The sequence below is a fragment of the Sus scrofa genome, chromosome 6 (genome assembly GCF_054392235.1).
Source record: "Sus scrofa isolate SSC_HxYL_T2T_F1_AM1 chromosome 6, Sscrofa_HxYL_maternal_Yorkshire_Landrace_v2.0, whole genome shotgun sequence".
Taxonomy (NCBI): domain Eukaryota; kingdom Metazoa; phylum Chordata; class Mammalia; order Artiodactyla; family Suidae; genus Sus; species Sus scrofa.
The window spans coordinates 159,893,847-159,908,969 of record NC_139388.1 but is presented as its reverse complement, the minus strand read 5'-3'; the positions used below and the strand labels follow the sequence as shown (position 1 = coordinate 159,908,969).

General features: G+C 45.8%; 1 protein-coding gene and 1 long non-coding RNA gene across 2 annotated transcripts in view; one reads left to right on the top strand and one right to left on the bottom strand.

The window, feature by feature from the left end:
* C8A (complement C8 alpha chain) overlaps window positions 1-10,447 on the top strand; it is a 65,598-nt gene extending 55,151 nt beyond the window's left edge. Inside the window, 3 exon segments of the mRNA NM_001097450.2 lie at window positions 1,417-1,574; window positions 6,090-6,312; window positions 9,974-10,447. Coding sequence (NP_001090919.2) covers window positions 1,417-1,574; window positions 6,090-6,312; window positions 9,974-10,125 — 533 coding nt within the window. The 3' untranslated portion in view covers window positions 10,126-10,447.
* On the bottom strand, window positions 351-10,449 carry LOC146402943 (uncharacterized). The gene is made up of 3 exons (XR_014808203.1): window positions 5,701-10,449; window positions 1,859-1,919; window positions 351-1,601 (listed from the first exon to the last, which is right to left on the bottom strand). It is a non-coding gene; the product is annotated as an uncharacterized LOC146402943 (long non-coding RNA).
* Window positions 10,450-15,123: the final 4,674 nt, after the last annotated feature.

The window sequence follows — 15,123 nt, the reverse complement described above, 5'->3', positions numbered from 1 at the left end:
ACTATCCCCTCCTCCCTCAATTGATTCCACTTTGGTCAATGGTCATACTGCATATCTGCTGAATACCCCTATCCACTGACCTTCAGCGGTCCAATTTTGAATTCTCCATGGGCTGAGATCACCTTAGAAATGCATGACTTCATATGGTGCAACCCTCCTAAATTTCAAACTAGACTAAGTAAGAACTGGGATGAAAGGAAGGTGCAGATGGCACTGGGAAAGTCAACTGCTGAGATGAAGGCCCATCAGGTACAGTCCAGAGGGAGGAGATGAGTTTGCCAAGAGAGAAGAACGTGGTTACCAAGGCCAAGCTCCAAGAATAGTCATTAGAGAAAGATTGTACAAAAACATTTTGTGGTATATAAACAGGTCATGATGAGTGTTCATGCATTCATTCATTCATTCATTCATGCAACATGTATTGAGTATTTTTTCCCAGGTGGGAGACACAGAGGATGCAGGGATGATGAAATAGTTTATAGTATAGTGGAAGAGCAGATGAGGTTCAAGTTATCCCCCTTGCATTAGGCTGCTCATGCATGAGGTCCTTAAGTCAAATCCTTCTTCTCTCTAATGCCCTTCCCTCCTAGCTCCATTTACCTGCCACAATGTATCCACTCTTCCAGACAGCACATCTTTTTTCCTTACCACTTCCCCACCCATGCTATAGATCTGACCACATATTTCTCTGGACCACTACTGAGTCCCATAGAGAAATCTGTCATAGCACCCACAAGATTTGATTGAAACTATTTGGCATAGAGCAGGCACTGAATAAACATTTGACATGTGAATGAATGAATAAATGTATGAGTGAACCTTCATGTATTTTTTAATTACTTAATGAATTTTTTTACATTTATCGGCGTACAACAATCATCACAACCAAATTTTTACAGCATTTCCATCCCAAACACTCAGTGCATCCCCTCATCCCCCAACCTGTCTCATTTGGAAACCACAAGTTTTTCAAAGTCTGTGCAACAGTATCCGTTCTGCAAAGAAGTTCATTGTATCCCTTTTTTAGATTCCACAAGTCAGTGATAGCATTTGATGTTGGTGCCTCATTGTCTAACTGACTTCACTTAGCATGATAATTTCTAGGTCCATCCATGTTGCCAAAAATGCCGATATTTTGTTCCTTTCATGAACCATCATGTATTTTCCCATCTTCTCCCTCTTCCCTGTTGGGCTGGATGGTCTTCCGTTGTCTCCTCTAATCCAGAGAATGGTCTGTTTCCCAGTCTTGGTGCTTCTTTTCTGCCTTGTCCTGTTAGTTAACTGAAAGGTACAAGAATGGGAGACAACTCTAAGGAGAGCACTTGAACTTTGCTTCAAATCTCAGTAGTGGGGCTTGTCAGCCAGTCCTTTGGCTTTTGAGAAAATGAGCTAATGTGGTTATTCTCTCAATGGCAGAAGACGAAGAGAGCAACATGGCTGTGGAAGACATCATTTCTCGGGTGCGAGGTGGCAGTTCTGGCTGGGGCGGTGGCTTGACGCAAAACGGCAGCATCATTACATACCGTGCCTGGGGGAGGTCATTAAAGTATAATCCTGCTGTTATTGATTTTGAGGTAAGTCTTTTCGCAGTTGAAGAAACTCTACGTCCACGAGGAATGAAAGTGAAGCAGACCAGATCATTTCATATTTCTTATTATGAGCCCATCAAAGAACAAGATTAAATGTAACGGCACACTGAACTGGTGGCCTTCCCCATGCTTGCCTGGAGGTGGGACTCGAGACCCGGGCCTCAGGAAAGCTGGGGTCACATGCTTACTATCTGGTCAGTGCCTAGTTTTTCACTAGTACTCCCAGAATTTCTGCAGGATTAGGCTACCTTATAAAAATAGGAGCTTACCTTTATGTACAGAAGGCTCTTAAAAATCACCTCTGTTAAGTTGGAGGTTGGCAAACTTTTTCTGTAAAGGAGCAGAGAGTAAATGTTTTAGGCCTTGTGGGCTACGTTCAGTCTCCATCATATAAGTTCTCCTACCTTTTTTTTTTTTTTTTTGCAACATTCTAAAAATGTAAAAATCATTCTTAGTTCAAAGGCCATACAAAAACAAGCTGTGCGCTGAATGTGATCCCAAATTAAATTGGCTGCTCAAAATGATCTCATTACAATGAACCTCTAGCACAGACTGATTTCCCCATTGAAAAGATTAAGAAACTGAGGTGCCAAGTAATCAAATGAACAGTTTCAGGTCACAGAGCTTAGATGTGGCAGTACCTGGATCCAAGACCTTTGGCCTTCAGGTCTGGTTCTCACGACCCTTTGTCTTCCACTTCCTTAAAGCCATGGTTCTCAGCCACTGGGGGCCATGTCTGGAGACACTTGGGGTTGTAACACTCAGGAAAGTGCTACTGGCATCTAGTGGGCAGAGGTCAGGGATGCTGCTAAATATCCCACCTCACACAGGACAGCCCCACAGCACAGACACATCTGGTCTCAGATGTCAATAGTGACAAAGTTAAGAGAGCTTGCCTTAAATCTCTAACCCCAGCAAAAGAAGTCAAGTTGTATTCAAACTGCAAAGAAAGTGGATTGTTCTATCAGTACTAACACACTATCCTAGTCATATGCAAGCATAGTTCATTAGAAGAAAAGAGTTGAATTTTGGACTTTTAAATATTATTGTTTTCCTTGCCCGTTTTCCCAACTCTTGCTCATTTTCTACATCTTGTTAAAATTCCAGGTGTGCATACATTCCTTCTCTTAAAATATATACCAATACTTAAACCCAAAAATCTATTATAACAGCCTCTTCTCTACGAAGAAAGAGGTCAGATGGATTAACTCTGATTTCATCTCTTCTCCAATAAGTAAGGGACCATTTTCACGCACCTGTAATTCACACAGGGTCTGAAAATTGCTATCACCAAGCTATTAGTGATTTGGGCAAAACTGTAAAATTGATATCAGGAGCAATATATAAACTTTCATGGGCAAGAGGTGAACTCTTTGTTTGCTTGGAGCAAAACGTCCAAGGCGACAGAATGACATACATGATTTGAAGAAGACCCAATACTGTCTTCTGGGAAAGAGAATCTGGGTTTGGGGTGAGAAAGGTATTGTTTGGCTTGGGTCAGTCACCTTCTTGATGTGTGACCTTGAACGAATGCCTTCATTTTCTGAGCCATGGTTTTCTGCTTTATAGCTCGGGAATAATAAAATGCTACATCCCAAGGTTAGGGAGAGAGGATTGAGTACTTAGTAAATGTCAGTTGAGGAAACAGGTTTGTGGAGGTTAAGTAAGCTGTGCTGGTGAATGGCACAGCCCAGCTGGGGCCAAGATGGACTGACTCTAATAATCATGATCTCTTCACAACCCTGATGCTCCCTGAGAAATCTGGATTTGCTGCATGAATCTATCAGCAGGTCACAGAGCAGGAGACCGACACAGCTAGAGCTGCACTTTGAAAAGAAAATGCTGGGAGTTCCCATAGTGGCTCAGCAGGTTACAAACCCAGCTAGAATACAGGAGGATGGCTTCTATCCGTGCGTTAAGGATCCAGCATTGCCGTGAGCTGGATCCAGATGTGGCTCAGATACTGCATTGCTGTGGCTGTGGTATATAGGCTGGCAGCTGCAGCTCTAATTCAACCGCCAGCCTGGGAATGTCCATACGCTGCAGGTGTGGCCCTGAAAAGAAAAAATAAAAGAATAAAAAAGAAAAAGAGAAAGAAAATGTTCACAGAGGTATGAAGGATGAAAGAAAGAGAGAGATAGAGACGGACTTGAGCATGGAGAAGAGGCCATTCAGGTGTTATCTGGAACCTGATGCTCAGATTTGAAAGAGTGTCTTATTCACCTGTATATTCCCAGAGCTTAGCCCTGCTTATTTATGGCAGGTCCTGGATTGAGTGAACCTAGGAATCACGCTCTGAGGCTGCATATATTATTACACAATAGGTTATGTTAGAGTGTGCTGATATGTCACACTACCTGCCTTCTCTGACTGTTCTCTCATTTGTAAAGTGGAAACAAGATTATTGCCAGTATCATTTCAAGCTCTAACATCCTAAGAATCTTTTTCTCCATCCCTCTTCCCTTCGTAAGCCCTACCACCCCTTCCCGAAGAGAGCTCCCTTTCTTCCTGCTGAGGGTCTGGGTGCTGAGCCCCATTGGAAGGTCAAAGGCAAGGTGCCCGATGGTCCTGGCCTTCTCTGGAACTAAGAGTTGGCTTTAACTAGGGCAGCTTCATGCTGCACTGATTTCCTAATCATGGGGCCAAATTCCCTGAACGGTCAGGAATGGTTTTTTCCCCCTGGCTGGGGGCCCAGCCAGTCCTGACATGGCCAGCCTGGTGACCTCAGCCACAGCCCCTGATCACAGATCAAGGTTTGTTTGCCACAGGTCCCTGTGTACGCATTTCCAGGAAGGCACTGCACGTGTCCTTGCTGACTTCTGATTCTCAAGAAGTGGGTTTGCTGTCGTGGGGCTCAGTCCCATCTCTGAATGGCTCTGTGACCTTCACAGACCTCCCTTCTCAGAGACCCCTGTAAAATGAAAGCTCTGGAAAAGAGTTTTCATTTTGTGATTATGTGTTAAAACATATAGCTTTATAAGCATGCTAAAGATAATCATATATAGATGCAATTTTAAAAATATAGGCTTTTCGCTTTCACTACCATCACATCTCATAAAAATGGTGCCTTATTTTACACTGTTCTTCCTCTTTGCAGCTGTATTTCACATTCATTGCTTCCTTAGATTCTCATATGAATTTTGAGAAGAATTTTCTATCTTATAGAAAACAGGGCTCAGGCTTAGAGAGGGGCAGTTATGAGTTCTGGCCATACAGCTGGGAAGTGAGCAGCATTTATTTAGCTTTGACTATGTGACGGGCCTTCTGCATCTCAACTTTAATTCTCAGAAGAAACCTGGAGTGTAGGACTGTAATTCTCAGTTTACAGGTGAGGAAGGCAGGCTCCATGTGTGATGTGACAGAGATCACACAGCTAGAAGAAGCAGAGCTGGGTTTGAAACCAGATTTTCCAGTTCCAGATTCAGTGTTCTCTGCTTATATCTACAACCTCCCAACCAGAGGTCAACTTTGCCTGGGGACTTTTGGCAATGTCGGGAGATAGTTTTGGTTGTCATGTATAGAAGGTACTACTGGCCTCCAGTGGTTGGAGGCCAGCAATGCCGCTAGACAGCTTGCAATGCACACCCCTGCCCACAAAGAACCGTCCAGCTGGAAATGCAATAGTGCTGAGGCTGAGAAGCCCTGGACTAGTCCTGCCTAGAATGGGTTGCCACAAATGTAAATGACTCCACTGATATCCCCCCCCCATACACACACTCAGGCAAACACCATACTCACATCATTAGGGGTGGTGCTCAGCAATGCAACACAACTGTCTATCAAGGACTTTATCAATTCCTGGAGTTCCTGTTGTGGCTCAGCAGTAAGGAACCCGAGTAGGATTCATGAGGATGTGGGTTCAATCCCTGGCCTCGCTCAATGGGTTAAGGATCCAGCATTGCTGTGAGCTATGGTGTAGGTCACAGACATAGCTCAGATCTGGCATTGCTGTGGCTGTGGTATAGGTCAGCAGCTGTAGCTCCAATTCAACCCCTAGCCCAGGAACTTCCATAAACTGACGGTGCAGCCCTAAAAAGCCAAAAAAAAAAAGACCTTATCAATTCCTGCATTAAAAAAAAAACCAAAAAACCATAAACACAAACACACATACCTACAAATACTTCATACTCTTCCCACTTCCTAACAGTGCTGGAAGGGGCAGATGAGTTGGCACAGCTTCTGCGCTCTCATATTCCTCTGGGGTGTGGGAACCACAGGTTTCCAAGTTAAGTAGGTCCATGTTCAGTGTGATCTGTTGTGTGGTCCTGAGCTGGTCACTCAAACACTCTGAGCCTCCACCTCTTCATCCATGGACTGGGGAGTTTAGTGCCTGCTTCACAGAGAGGCGGTGAGGATCCAGTGTGGTGGTGGGTAAAGCTGAGTGTCTGGCTCTCTGCCTGGCATGTAGCAGGACTTCCAGAAGCTTGATGGCCAGTCCTAGGGCCTTGGGAAGCTGGACAGAGCCCAGGGAGGGGCCCTATGCTCTTTCTGTGTCCACAGATGAAGCCCATTTACGAGATACTGCGCCACACAAACCTGGGGCCCCTGGAGGCCAAGCGCCAGAACCTGCGACGGGCCTTGGATCAGTACCTGATGGAATTCAACGCCTGCCGCTGTGGGCCCTGCTTCAACAATGGCGAGCCCATCCTCGTGGGTACCAGCTGCCGGTGTCAGTGCCCTGTGGGTTACCAGGGCCTTGCCTGTGAGCAAATGAAGTCAGAGGGTAAGGCCCGTGCATCTTCCCACGAAGGTTCAAGCCTATCCCGGTTTGGAGGGGCCAGCACAGAAGGGACCACTGGGGTCCCCAGCTTCTCTGTTCTGTGCCCTCTTGTCCACCACTCTAAGAACCCACATTCTGAGCTTTACGGTTGACACTTCCCCCCACATTTAATGGCTTTTATGCTTTCTCCCTGCCATGAGGATCCTCTCTCAGAGCACTGGTTTTTACCACGGTGTATATGGACACCGGACTCATTTCTGGAGGGATATATTAGTGTCCTTGCACGGCCACAACAGATTATCCAAAGCTGGGGGGGCTGAAAGCAATGGGAATGTGTCGTCTCCCACTGGGAAATTAGAAATCCCAAATTCAGATGTCTCGGCGAGGTTGATTTCTTCTGGAGTTTCCGCTGGGGAATCTGCTTTGTTCTTCCCTTCCAGCAACCCCTGGCCTTCCTTGGCCTCTGGCTTCACCATTCCTGCCTCTGCCTCTGTCTTCATATGGTGTTGTCCACCCTACATCTGTTTTCTCTTCTTATGAAAACACTAGTCACTGAATTAGGACCTACCTTCATCCAACATGACATCATCTTAACCTGATTTCATCTGCAAAGTCACTATTTCCAAATAAGGTCACCTTCACAGATAATGAGGTTGGGCCTTGAACATATCTTTGGGCAGAGGGGGAGGAGGCACACAATTCAGACCACTGCAAGGATAAGTAAGTTGTCATTATAGTACAAGGAATTACAACTAAAAACAATGTTGGACAAGTAACATAACATTTAACATTTAAACCGTTAAACATATATGGCTGCAGCACAAACCATCTGGCACCAGAAAAGAAAGTTCTCAAACAAGGGTTAGAAATCCATATCTCTTGAAGAAGAAGAAGTCTAGAGACCTGACTGACTTACTGAGAGACACGGGTCAATTGTTTCTTCTTTCTGGGGCCCCTCTTTCTCATCTATGTTTCCTCTGAGCTCCAAGAATCTCTCTGCATGTGCCAGTCCTTCAGTTTCCAATATTCCTTACACATTCGGTACATGGAATGATGGCAAAAAATAAGGGCTACCAAATCACTGCAAAAATCAATCTCAATGGGCAACTGCAATGAAGAAAATGTAAAAGAAGCCTAGATGGGAATAGCTAAGGGACTACATAGAACAACCTGTTGAAGCACAGAGTGGATGGGATGGGAGCCTCGTTTTAAAATGAGATGATGGTGGATTGCAATTTTCTCATTGGGAAAGTCATTCTAAATGGGAAGCAAGGTAGCATAACTTTGGTGTCCAATAGGCCTTTGCATCCCCGTGCTGCCAGCTCTCAGGTGGGTGAGCATCCTCTGCAAAATGGGGATGATAGCGGTCCCCACCTCACAGGTTGTACTGAAGATTAAACTAGCTACCTCATGCGGCAAGCCTAGTCTAGTAAGTAAGAAGGGAGCACACCATCGGTAGAAGATCTGTCCTACCCTGGTGCCATGTCCAAATCCCTCTCTTGGTGGCTGAAAGGAATACACATTGGGTCCCAACAAGCTTCCAGGTGTCCTGTGAGAGGGATTCTGAGAGGGGTGAGCCAAGGTGGTGAGTGCATTCCAGCATCCTTGGGAAGGAGGATGCAGAAAGTAAAAACCAAGCAGAACAACTACCAGGGCCAAGCCTATAACAGTTTGCTCACATGAATTGAAGAAAAGGACCACCTGTTAGGTGGGGAAATTGGGGGAAACAAAGAAAACCACTCAGGATGGATTCTGCCCACCTCCAGGGCCCAAGGAGTTTTTGGGCTTTCCAGAAGCATTTGGGCAGGGTTTCAGCCCCTATTTGCCTCATTGGCCAGGGCACCCTCTCAGAGGGTTCCGAGGGTCAGTGAACAGAAGAAGAATGCGTTCTGTACCAGGCACTTAGTGCAACCCCTCTTGTGCATGAACTCCTTTATTCCCCCGAGAATATTATGAGGTGAATGCTATTACTGCCCCGATTCACAGATGAGGACAGTGGAGGCAGGAAGAAGGTGAGATAACTTGCTGACTTACCTAGCTGGGGAGCATCGGAGTCAGAATTTGGACTCAGGTGGTCTGATGCTAGGACCCAATCTCTCAAGTTTACATTCTACTAATTTGTATCCAAAGAGACAGGAAATGGGAGAAGAGGCCAGAGAATCTGAGAGTATTGTACTGACTATCCTTTTGGGGAGTGGAGAGGGAGGGTATGGCCCAGGTCATGGTTATCAGGCTGAGCTGGCAGACATGAGCCCCACCTGGGTAAGTGTAACATGTAAGGAAGGGCCCTCAGAGCCAGGGACTTGCTTGGACCCCTGTCCATATAGCACCGAGCAAAGTGAACTAGATATGCCTCTTCAGTGATCCAGTGCCAGGCTTGGTTGTGGCCGTGCTGAGTCACATATAAGCATGATGGGCACTGGCGAAGAAGGACATGATGCCAGTGATCTGGGGGGGTGGCAGGGCGCAGAGGGCTGGGTCCTCCCTCAAGCCCACTCCTCCTGCAAGCTTACAATCAGTTGCAGGCAGTTCCCAGCTGTGCCATTAACCTTGCTCCAGGCACGGTTTAGATGACAGGTGGCCTTGAGGCCATCAAACTGAACTTTCAGCTGGACAGAGATCGATCTGGCAAGGAAATCTAAGGCTGGGGACTCGGCCACCATGGAGCCCCATTGACGTAGGTCCCCAGGGATTTTCCCAGCAAATTTTTGCCTGTGGGGACCCAGGAGGAGAGGTGGGAGGAAATAGAGAACCCTGCTGTGGCCGCCCCACGAGGGAGTGTAATTACAGAGCTGGAAGGGACTTGAAGATAATCTAATCCAATGACATTCACACTGGGATCTGAGGAAACTTGGGGTCTTACAGGGGCTGCCCCAGGGGAGCAGGGCAAACCTGATAGACACCCCAGCTTCAAACAGAACAGCTCCACTTTCATTTGCTTCCATGTTGAGGCCCATATAAGATTTCATTTAAGCAAAAAAAAAAAAAAAAAAAAAGTAATGAAAAAAAAATAGTGATTGAAAAACCCTACTGGATTAGTCCATCCTTCTCCTCTACAGAGGTGAAAACTAGGCCGAGAGAGGAGATGGGCTGGCTCAAAGGCACAGGACCAGCATGAGGCAGCAGCCCCAGGCTAGATGGATTGCAAGTGCTGGATGTCCAGAGACAGCCCATGGTCAGTGCACATGTTCTGATGCTCTGGGCAGAGAATCTGTCACCCACCGTGGCCCTATCGTCGGAGTCTGAGGGTGCTTGGTATGCAAACCCTCATTTAAAAGCCCAGCAATCCTTGCCATGGGGTTGACTGGCTGGCCTGTGTCTGTGAAGCCCTGCTGGGGTGTGTTGCCTGTTTTTGATACCCTCCACTGGCTTGGCGTCATTCTTCCAGAAAAGCATGCCTTCCTGACTAGCTCTGCCATCCATCTTTCATGGAACTGTGGGTTCCAATTTCATGAAATGGGCTCCCAGTGGCCTCTTCTCACTCCATCTAGAGTTTCAAATTAAGTGCAAGGCGGCGAGCACAGAGGTCTTGGTTGGCTACACCGAGGCATTCTCCCCATGGAGAGACTGCAGACCAGTCTAGGGCAGTGGGACAGGCCTCCCTCCTAACCCAGCTGCTGCTTAGATGCTAACCGCCTGCTCCTCTGGGAATTTATCTGTGCAGGAGCCAAGGCTGATGGTCGCTGGAGCTGCTGGAGCTCCTGGTCTGCTTGCAGATTGGGCACCCAGGAAAGGAGGAGAGAGTGTAACAACCCTGCACCCCAGAATGGAGGTGCCTCGTGTTCAGGCCACAAAGTGCAGACCCAGGCATGCTGAGGGCCTCTGGGCACAGGCTGGAACCCACCCAGCAGACGTCACCGCCGGCACCGACCACTGGATACAGACCTCACTCCGCTGAGAGAAGATGCCAATCAACGTGGACTTTTTCTCTGTCCTGCCAGCTTCCAGGCTGAAGACTGGGGGTTGAGAGTTAACTAGTGCTAACTGCTCGCGACACTTTGGATCATTAAAGAAAAGAAAAGAGAAAAAGGAAAAATCTCAGTCCATGTGTTAGAGGAACTTATAGGATGTTACAAGCACAAGGCAGGCAGATGATCTTGAAACCATCAACGGCCAATAAAACAAAGTATGATGAGAATGATCTCAGTTCTTTGCTAACAATATTTGCTCATTTGTAGAACCACCATTAGTTGGTAAGACAAGCAGACATACTCACTGCTCTGGCTCTGGTTACAGCTGTGGTACGGATTCGATCCCTGCCTCCCTGGCTGCAAACTTCTGCACGCAGGGCACAGCCAAAAAAATATATATATATATACACACACACACATATATATATATGTGTGTGTGTGTATATATATATGCAGACAAACTGAAATGAGGAGAGAAAACTTGACTTCAGTTTCTTCAGGACAGAAAAGATTAAGTTCAATTCTTTCAACTTCCCTTCAGTGGGACTCAGCATTTTCTTGTATTCCTTCAATTGGTCTCTCTTGTTTGCTTGAGTTCCCTTCCACAAACCTGATCTTTCTCACAGTTATTTTCTCACAGCATGCTATTCTTTTCCTCCACTGCATGTTCACATTAGTAATTATATATTGGGTCCCATACCTCCCATGACTTTATAACCTGCATCCCAGGGACGGTAATCTTGAAAGCAGGATTCAGGGTTGTCTGGTTCAGAACTGCATCCCCAGAGGTCGGGGCTGTGCCATGGATTGGCGGAACTTAACAAGCCTCTGCGGATGAAGTGAGAGGATGAACTCAAGAGTCAGTTCAAAAATGTGGTCCCTCAGTCAACCTCCCAGAGTGGACAGCAGATCTGGAGGGACCAATGAGTGCACCTGCTCTGACTCACCCGTGGGAGACCCAGTCACACCAGCCTGCCCAGCGTCCCCACAGCACTCCAGCCAGGCCTCAGAGAATGTGTGTGTTACACAGGATTTTCTATTGACCCATAAGTTTCCTGTATAGACTGTGAGGTCCCTGAAGGTGGAATCTGCACTACCAGTTGGTACAGGAAACATCTGTTGACTAACATATATATTGGTGCTCCCAACCCTTCCAGAATCCTCAGTCTTTTTAGGATGAAAATAAGATATCTATATCTATACACATAAAGACACACATACACACATACACACATACATGTATATAAGCATATGCGCGCGCACGTGTGGGTGTATAAATAAATGTATACACACAAGAAACAACTAGAAGCAGCTTTAGGGCCACAGGAAATGAACTGCTGAGTTAATGCAAAATGTATGACACGTAAAATAAGCGCCAAAGGAGGCCAGGTGGGAGAGAGTTACTTTTACTTGTGTGTATTTTATATATAAAATGGGGGTTGACCCAGACCTTGAGGGGGTTTTGAGCTAAGAGGAGATGTTTAAGACAGAAAGTCAGCATGCCACAAAGTTTGAACTTGAGAAAGAATATTAGGGGTGTGTGGAAGTGTTTATGTTTTGGAAATGGGGCATGGGGAATAAAATAAGTTATCTAAAATACCTAGCACAATGCCTGTCACACACAAAATTATTAGATTCACTCTTATGGCTATTGTTGTTATTATTAATTAAGCTTATAGCTTAGAAGTTTATTTCTGAACTCTTTAGCTCTATCTAAGAGAAGGAAAAAAAAAGTCTCCCATCTTGCTTCCCATCTTGTCATTAATTTACCTTTTACTTTTTAAATTAATTTCCATTAATAATTAACTTCTATTCATTATTTACTGTGGAGCAGTAGCTACATGTTAGAAAGTAACAAGAGACTGAACTGGCCAGGCCAAGTGGGCAATTTACAGAGGACACTCAAGCTTGATATAAAGTGGCAGTTCTTAGGGCTTAATCTCCAAAATATAAAAACAACTCATACAATTCAACAATAAAAAACAAACAACCCAATCAAAAAATGGGCAGAAGACCTAAACAGACATTTCTCCAAAAAAAGACATATCGATGTCCAGCAGGTACATGAAAAAATGCTCAATATCACTAATTATTAGAAAAATGAAAATCAAAACTACAATGAGGTGCCACCTCACAGCAGTCAGAATGGCCACCATGAATTAGTAAGTCTACGAATAACAAATGCTGGAGAGGGTGTGGAGAAAAGGGAACCCTCCTGCACTGTTGGTGGGAATGTAAATTGGTACAACCACTCTGGAAAACAGTATGGAGATTCCTTAGGAAACTAAATATTGAACTACCACGTGATACAGCAATCCCACTCCTAGGCATATCTAGACAAAACTTTCATTCGAGAAGATACATGCACCCCAATGTTCATAGCAGCACAATTCACAATAATCAAGGCATGGATATAAACTAAATGTCCATTGACAAAAGAACGGATCAAGAAGATGTGGTACACCTACACAATGGAATACTACTCAGCCATAAAAAGAACAAAATAATGCCATTTGCAGCAACCTGGATGCAACTAGAGATTCTCATACTAAGTGAAGGAACTCAGACAGAAAAGGACAAATACCATAGGTACCACTCATATGTGGAATCTAAAATATGTCACAAATAAACCTATCTACAGAACAAAAACAGACTCACAGACATGGAGAACAGACTTGTGGCTGCTGGGGTGGGGAGAGTTGGATGGACTGGAAGTTTGGGGTTAGTAGATTCAAACTATGACATTTAGAATGGGTAAGCCGTGAGGTTCTGCTGTACAGCACAGGGAACTATATCCAATTACTTGTGACAGAACATGATGGAAGATAGTATGAGAAAAAGAATGTATAACTCTGTATGACTGGGTCACTTTGCTGTAGAGCAGGAATTGACAGAGCATTGTTAATCAACTATGCTTTAATAAAAAAAAAATTTTGTTTAAAGCACCCATTCTCAGCCGAGATTGTCCCTGAGAATCACCTGGGGAGTTTTAAAATCCCTGAATTCCAGAAGCTATTCCTCAAACCCATTTAATCTGGACTTCTGGAGATGAGAGCCAGAGATGAGTAGTTTCCTATACTCAGAACCCGGTCATAACTTACAATGGAAAAGGATCTGCAGAAGAAGTTATATATACAAATACGTGTGTATACGTGTGTGTGTATCAATCACGTTGCTGTACACCTGAAACTAACACATTGGACATTGACTACACTTTAATTAAAAAATAAAATCAAAATTAAAAAATAAAAACTAAAAAAATAAAATAAACGCTTCCCAGGTGATTCTGACGCAGCCAAGGCTGAGAATCCAAGAGCGGAGGTATCATTACACGTTCACAGAACCAAAGGGCCCCACAGCAACGTTGACCTGTGCACTGTATCTAGTCTTAACACGTGTCTATTAGGTTTTCTGAGTCCCATTTTACAGCTAAGGAAACTGAGTCTTGGAGAGGCCGACCCGGGTTCGAATGCTGTCCATCAAGCACATGCCCCACCCCCACCTTTGCTCTGTGCTGTCAGCCAGTGAGGGGTTTGGTATGAGGGGCACAGGAGGGAGAGGGAAGAAGCCAGAGGCCAGGAAGCTCATTAGGAAGTTAAGTGTAGTCACCTAGGTGAGAGGTAAGAGCATTGGGGTTAAACAAGTGCCTGGATCACCTGTGAGCCAGACCCAGCAGCTGAGCAATGGCATCCTCCTGTCGTCTGAGTCCCAGAACCAAGGCGAGGTCTGTCCGGCTGCGCTGAAGATCCTGCTCCCCCAGCAGTTTTAGAAATATAGCACAGGAGTTCCTGCTGTGACTCAGCAGGTTAAGGACTGGATGTTGTCTCTCTGAGGATGTGGGTTTGATTCCTGGCCTGTCTCAGTGGGTTAAGGATGGGGCGATGCCACAAGCTGCAGCACAGTTCACGGATGCGGCTCAGATAGGGCGTTGCTGTGGCTGTGGTGCAGGCTGGCAGCTGCAGTTCCACTTCAACCCCTAGCCTATGGGAACTTCCATATGCCCAGGTGTGGCCTTTAGAAAGAAAAAAAGAAAGAAAGAAAGAAGAAAAAAAAAAAAAGAAAGAAAGAAAAAAGAAATTACGGCACAGCAGCAGTGGCAGACTCAGCCTCAGCCACAGCCTCCTTTCACCAGATCGGCCCCTCTCTCTCCTAAGCACGGCGGGCTCTCACCACGCAAAAGGCATCAAACTCATCAAATGCATTCTCCCTCAGGTCCTTTCAGGAGATCTATAATCTACGGTTTTATAGGTAGTGGATGTAAAAACACGGTTTAAAGATATAATCTTCAGCTTGACAAGGTGTCTTTTGAAAAGTAAATTAATGACAGAATGAGAAGCAATAAGGGGAGGCTTTTCTCTTTTTTTCTGCTTTGAGACAGAGGAAGATCTAAAGAGTTCAGCACTCAATGAATCTCTTCTGAACTACATGCCTTCAGGGTGAAGAAAATGGAAGGAGAGAAAGGGTAGGCTTAAAAAACCACAGTGCAGAAGAGAGAGATGGCAGAGGGGAGCCGTCAGGTGCCACCAGAGGAAGGGTGCGTGACACAGATTAGCAGAGGGATGCTTCTCTCATGAAATCGGTGAGCGCTCTGGGCTGGGTGCTGGGGAGCCAGAAATGGATCAGACACAAGTCTGCTCTGTGAAGGAGGCCCTAGGTCCCAAATTAGCAGGAAGGCCAACCTGGGGAGCAGGAGGCATCCCGGATAGGATAGGAGGTGATGGCCTCTAGGAAATAAGCAGAGGTGGGGTATGGGCTGGACATGGCACAGGAAACTGCCTGTGCAGAGTTGCAGAGCTGGGAAACCACGACAGAAGGGGGAGGAGGGCAGTTAAGCGTTCGGCTCCCGGCGGGGATGGGGGGCGATGCTGGTCCCCCTCAGGCTGGGGACAGCTGGGTTTGGCCC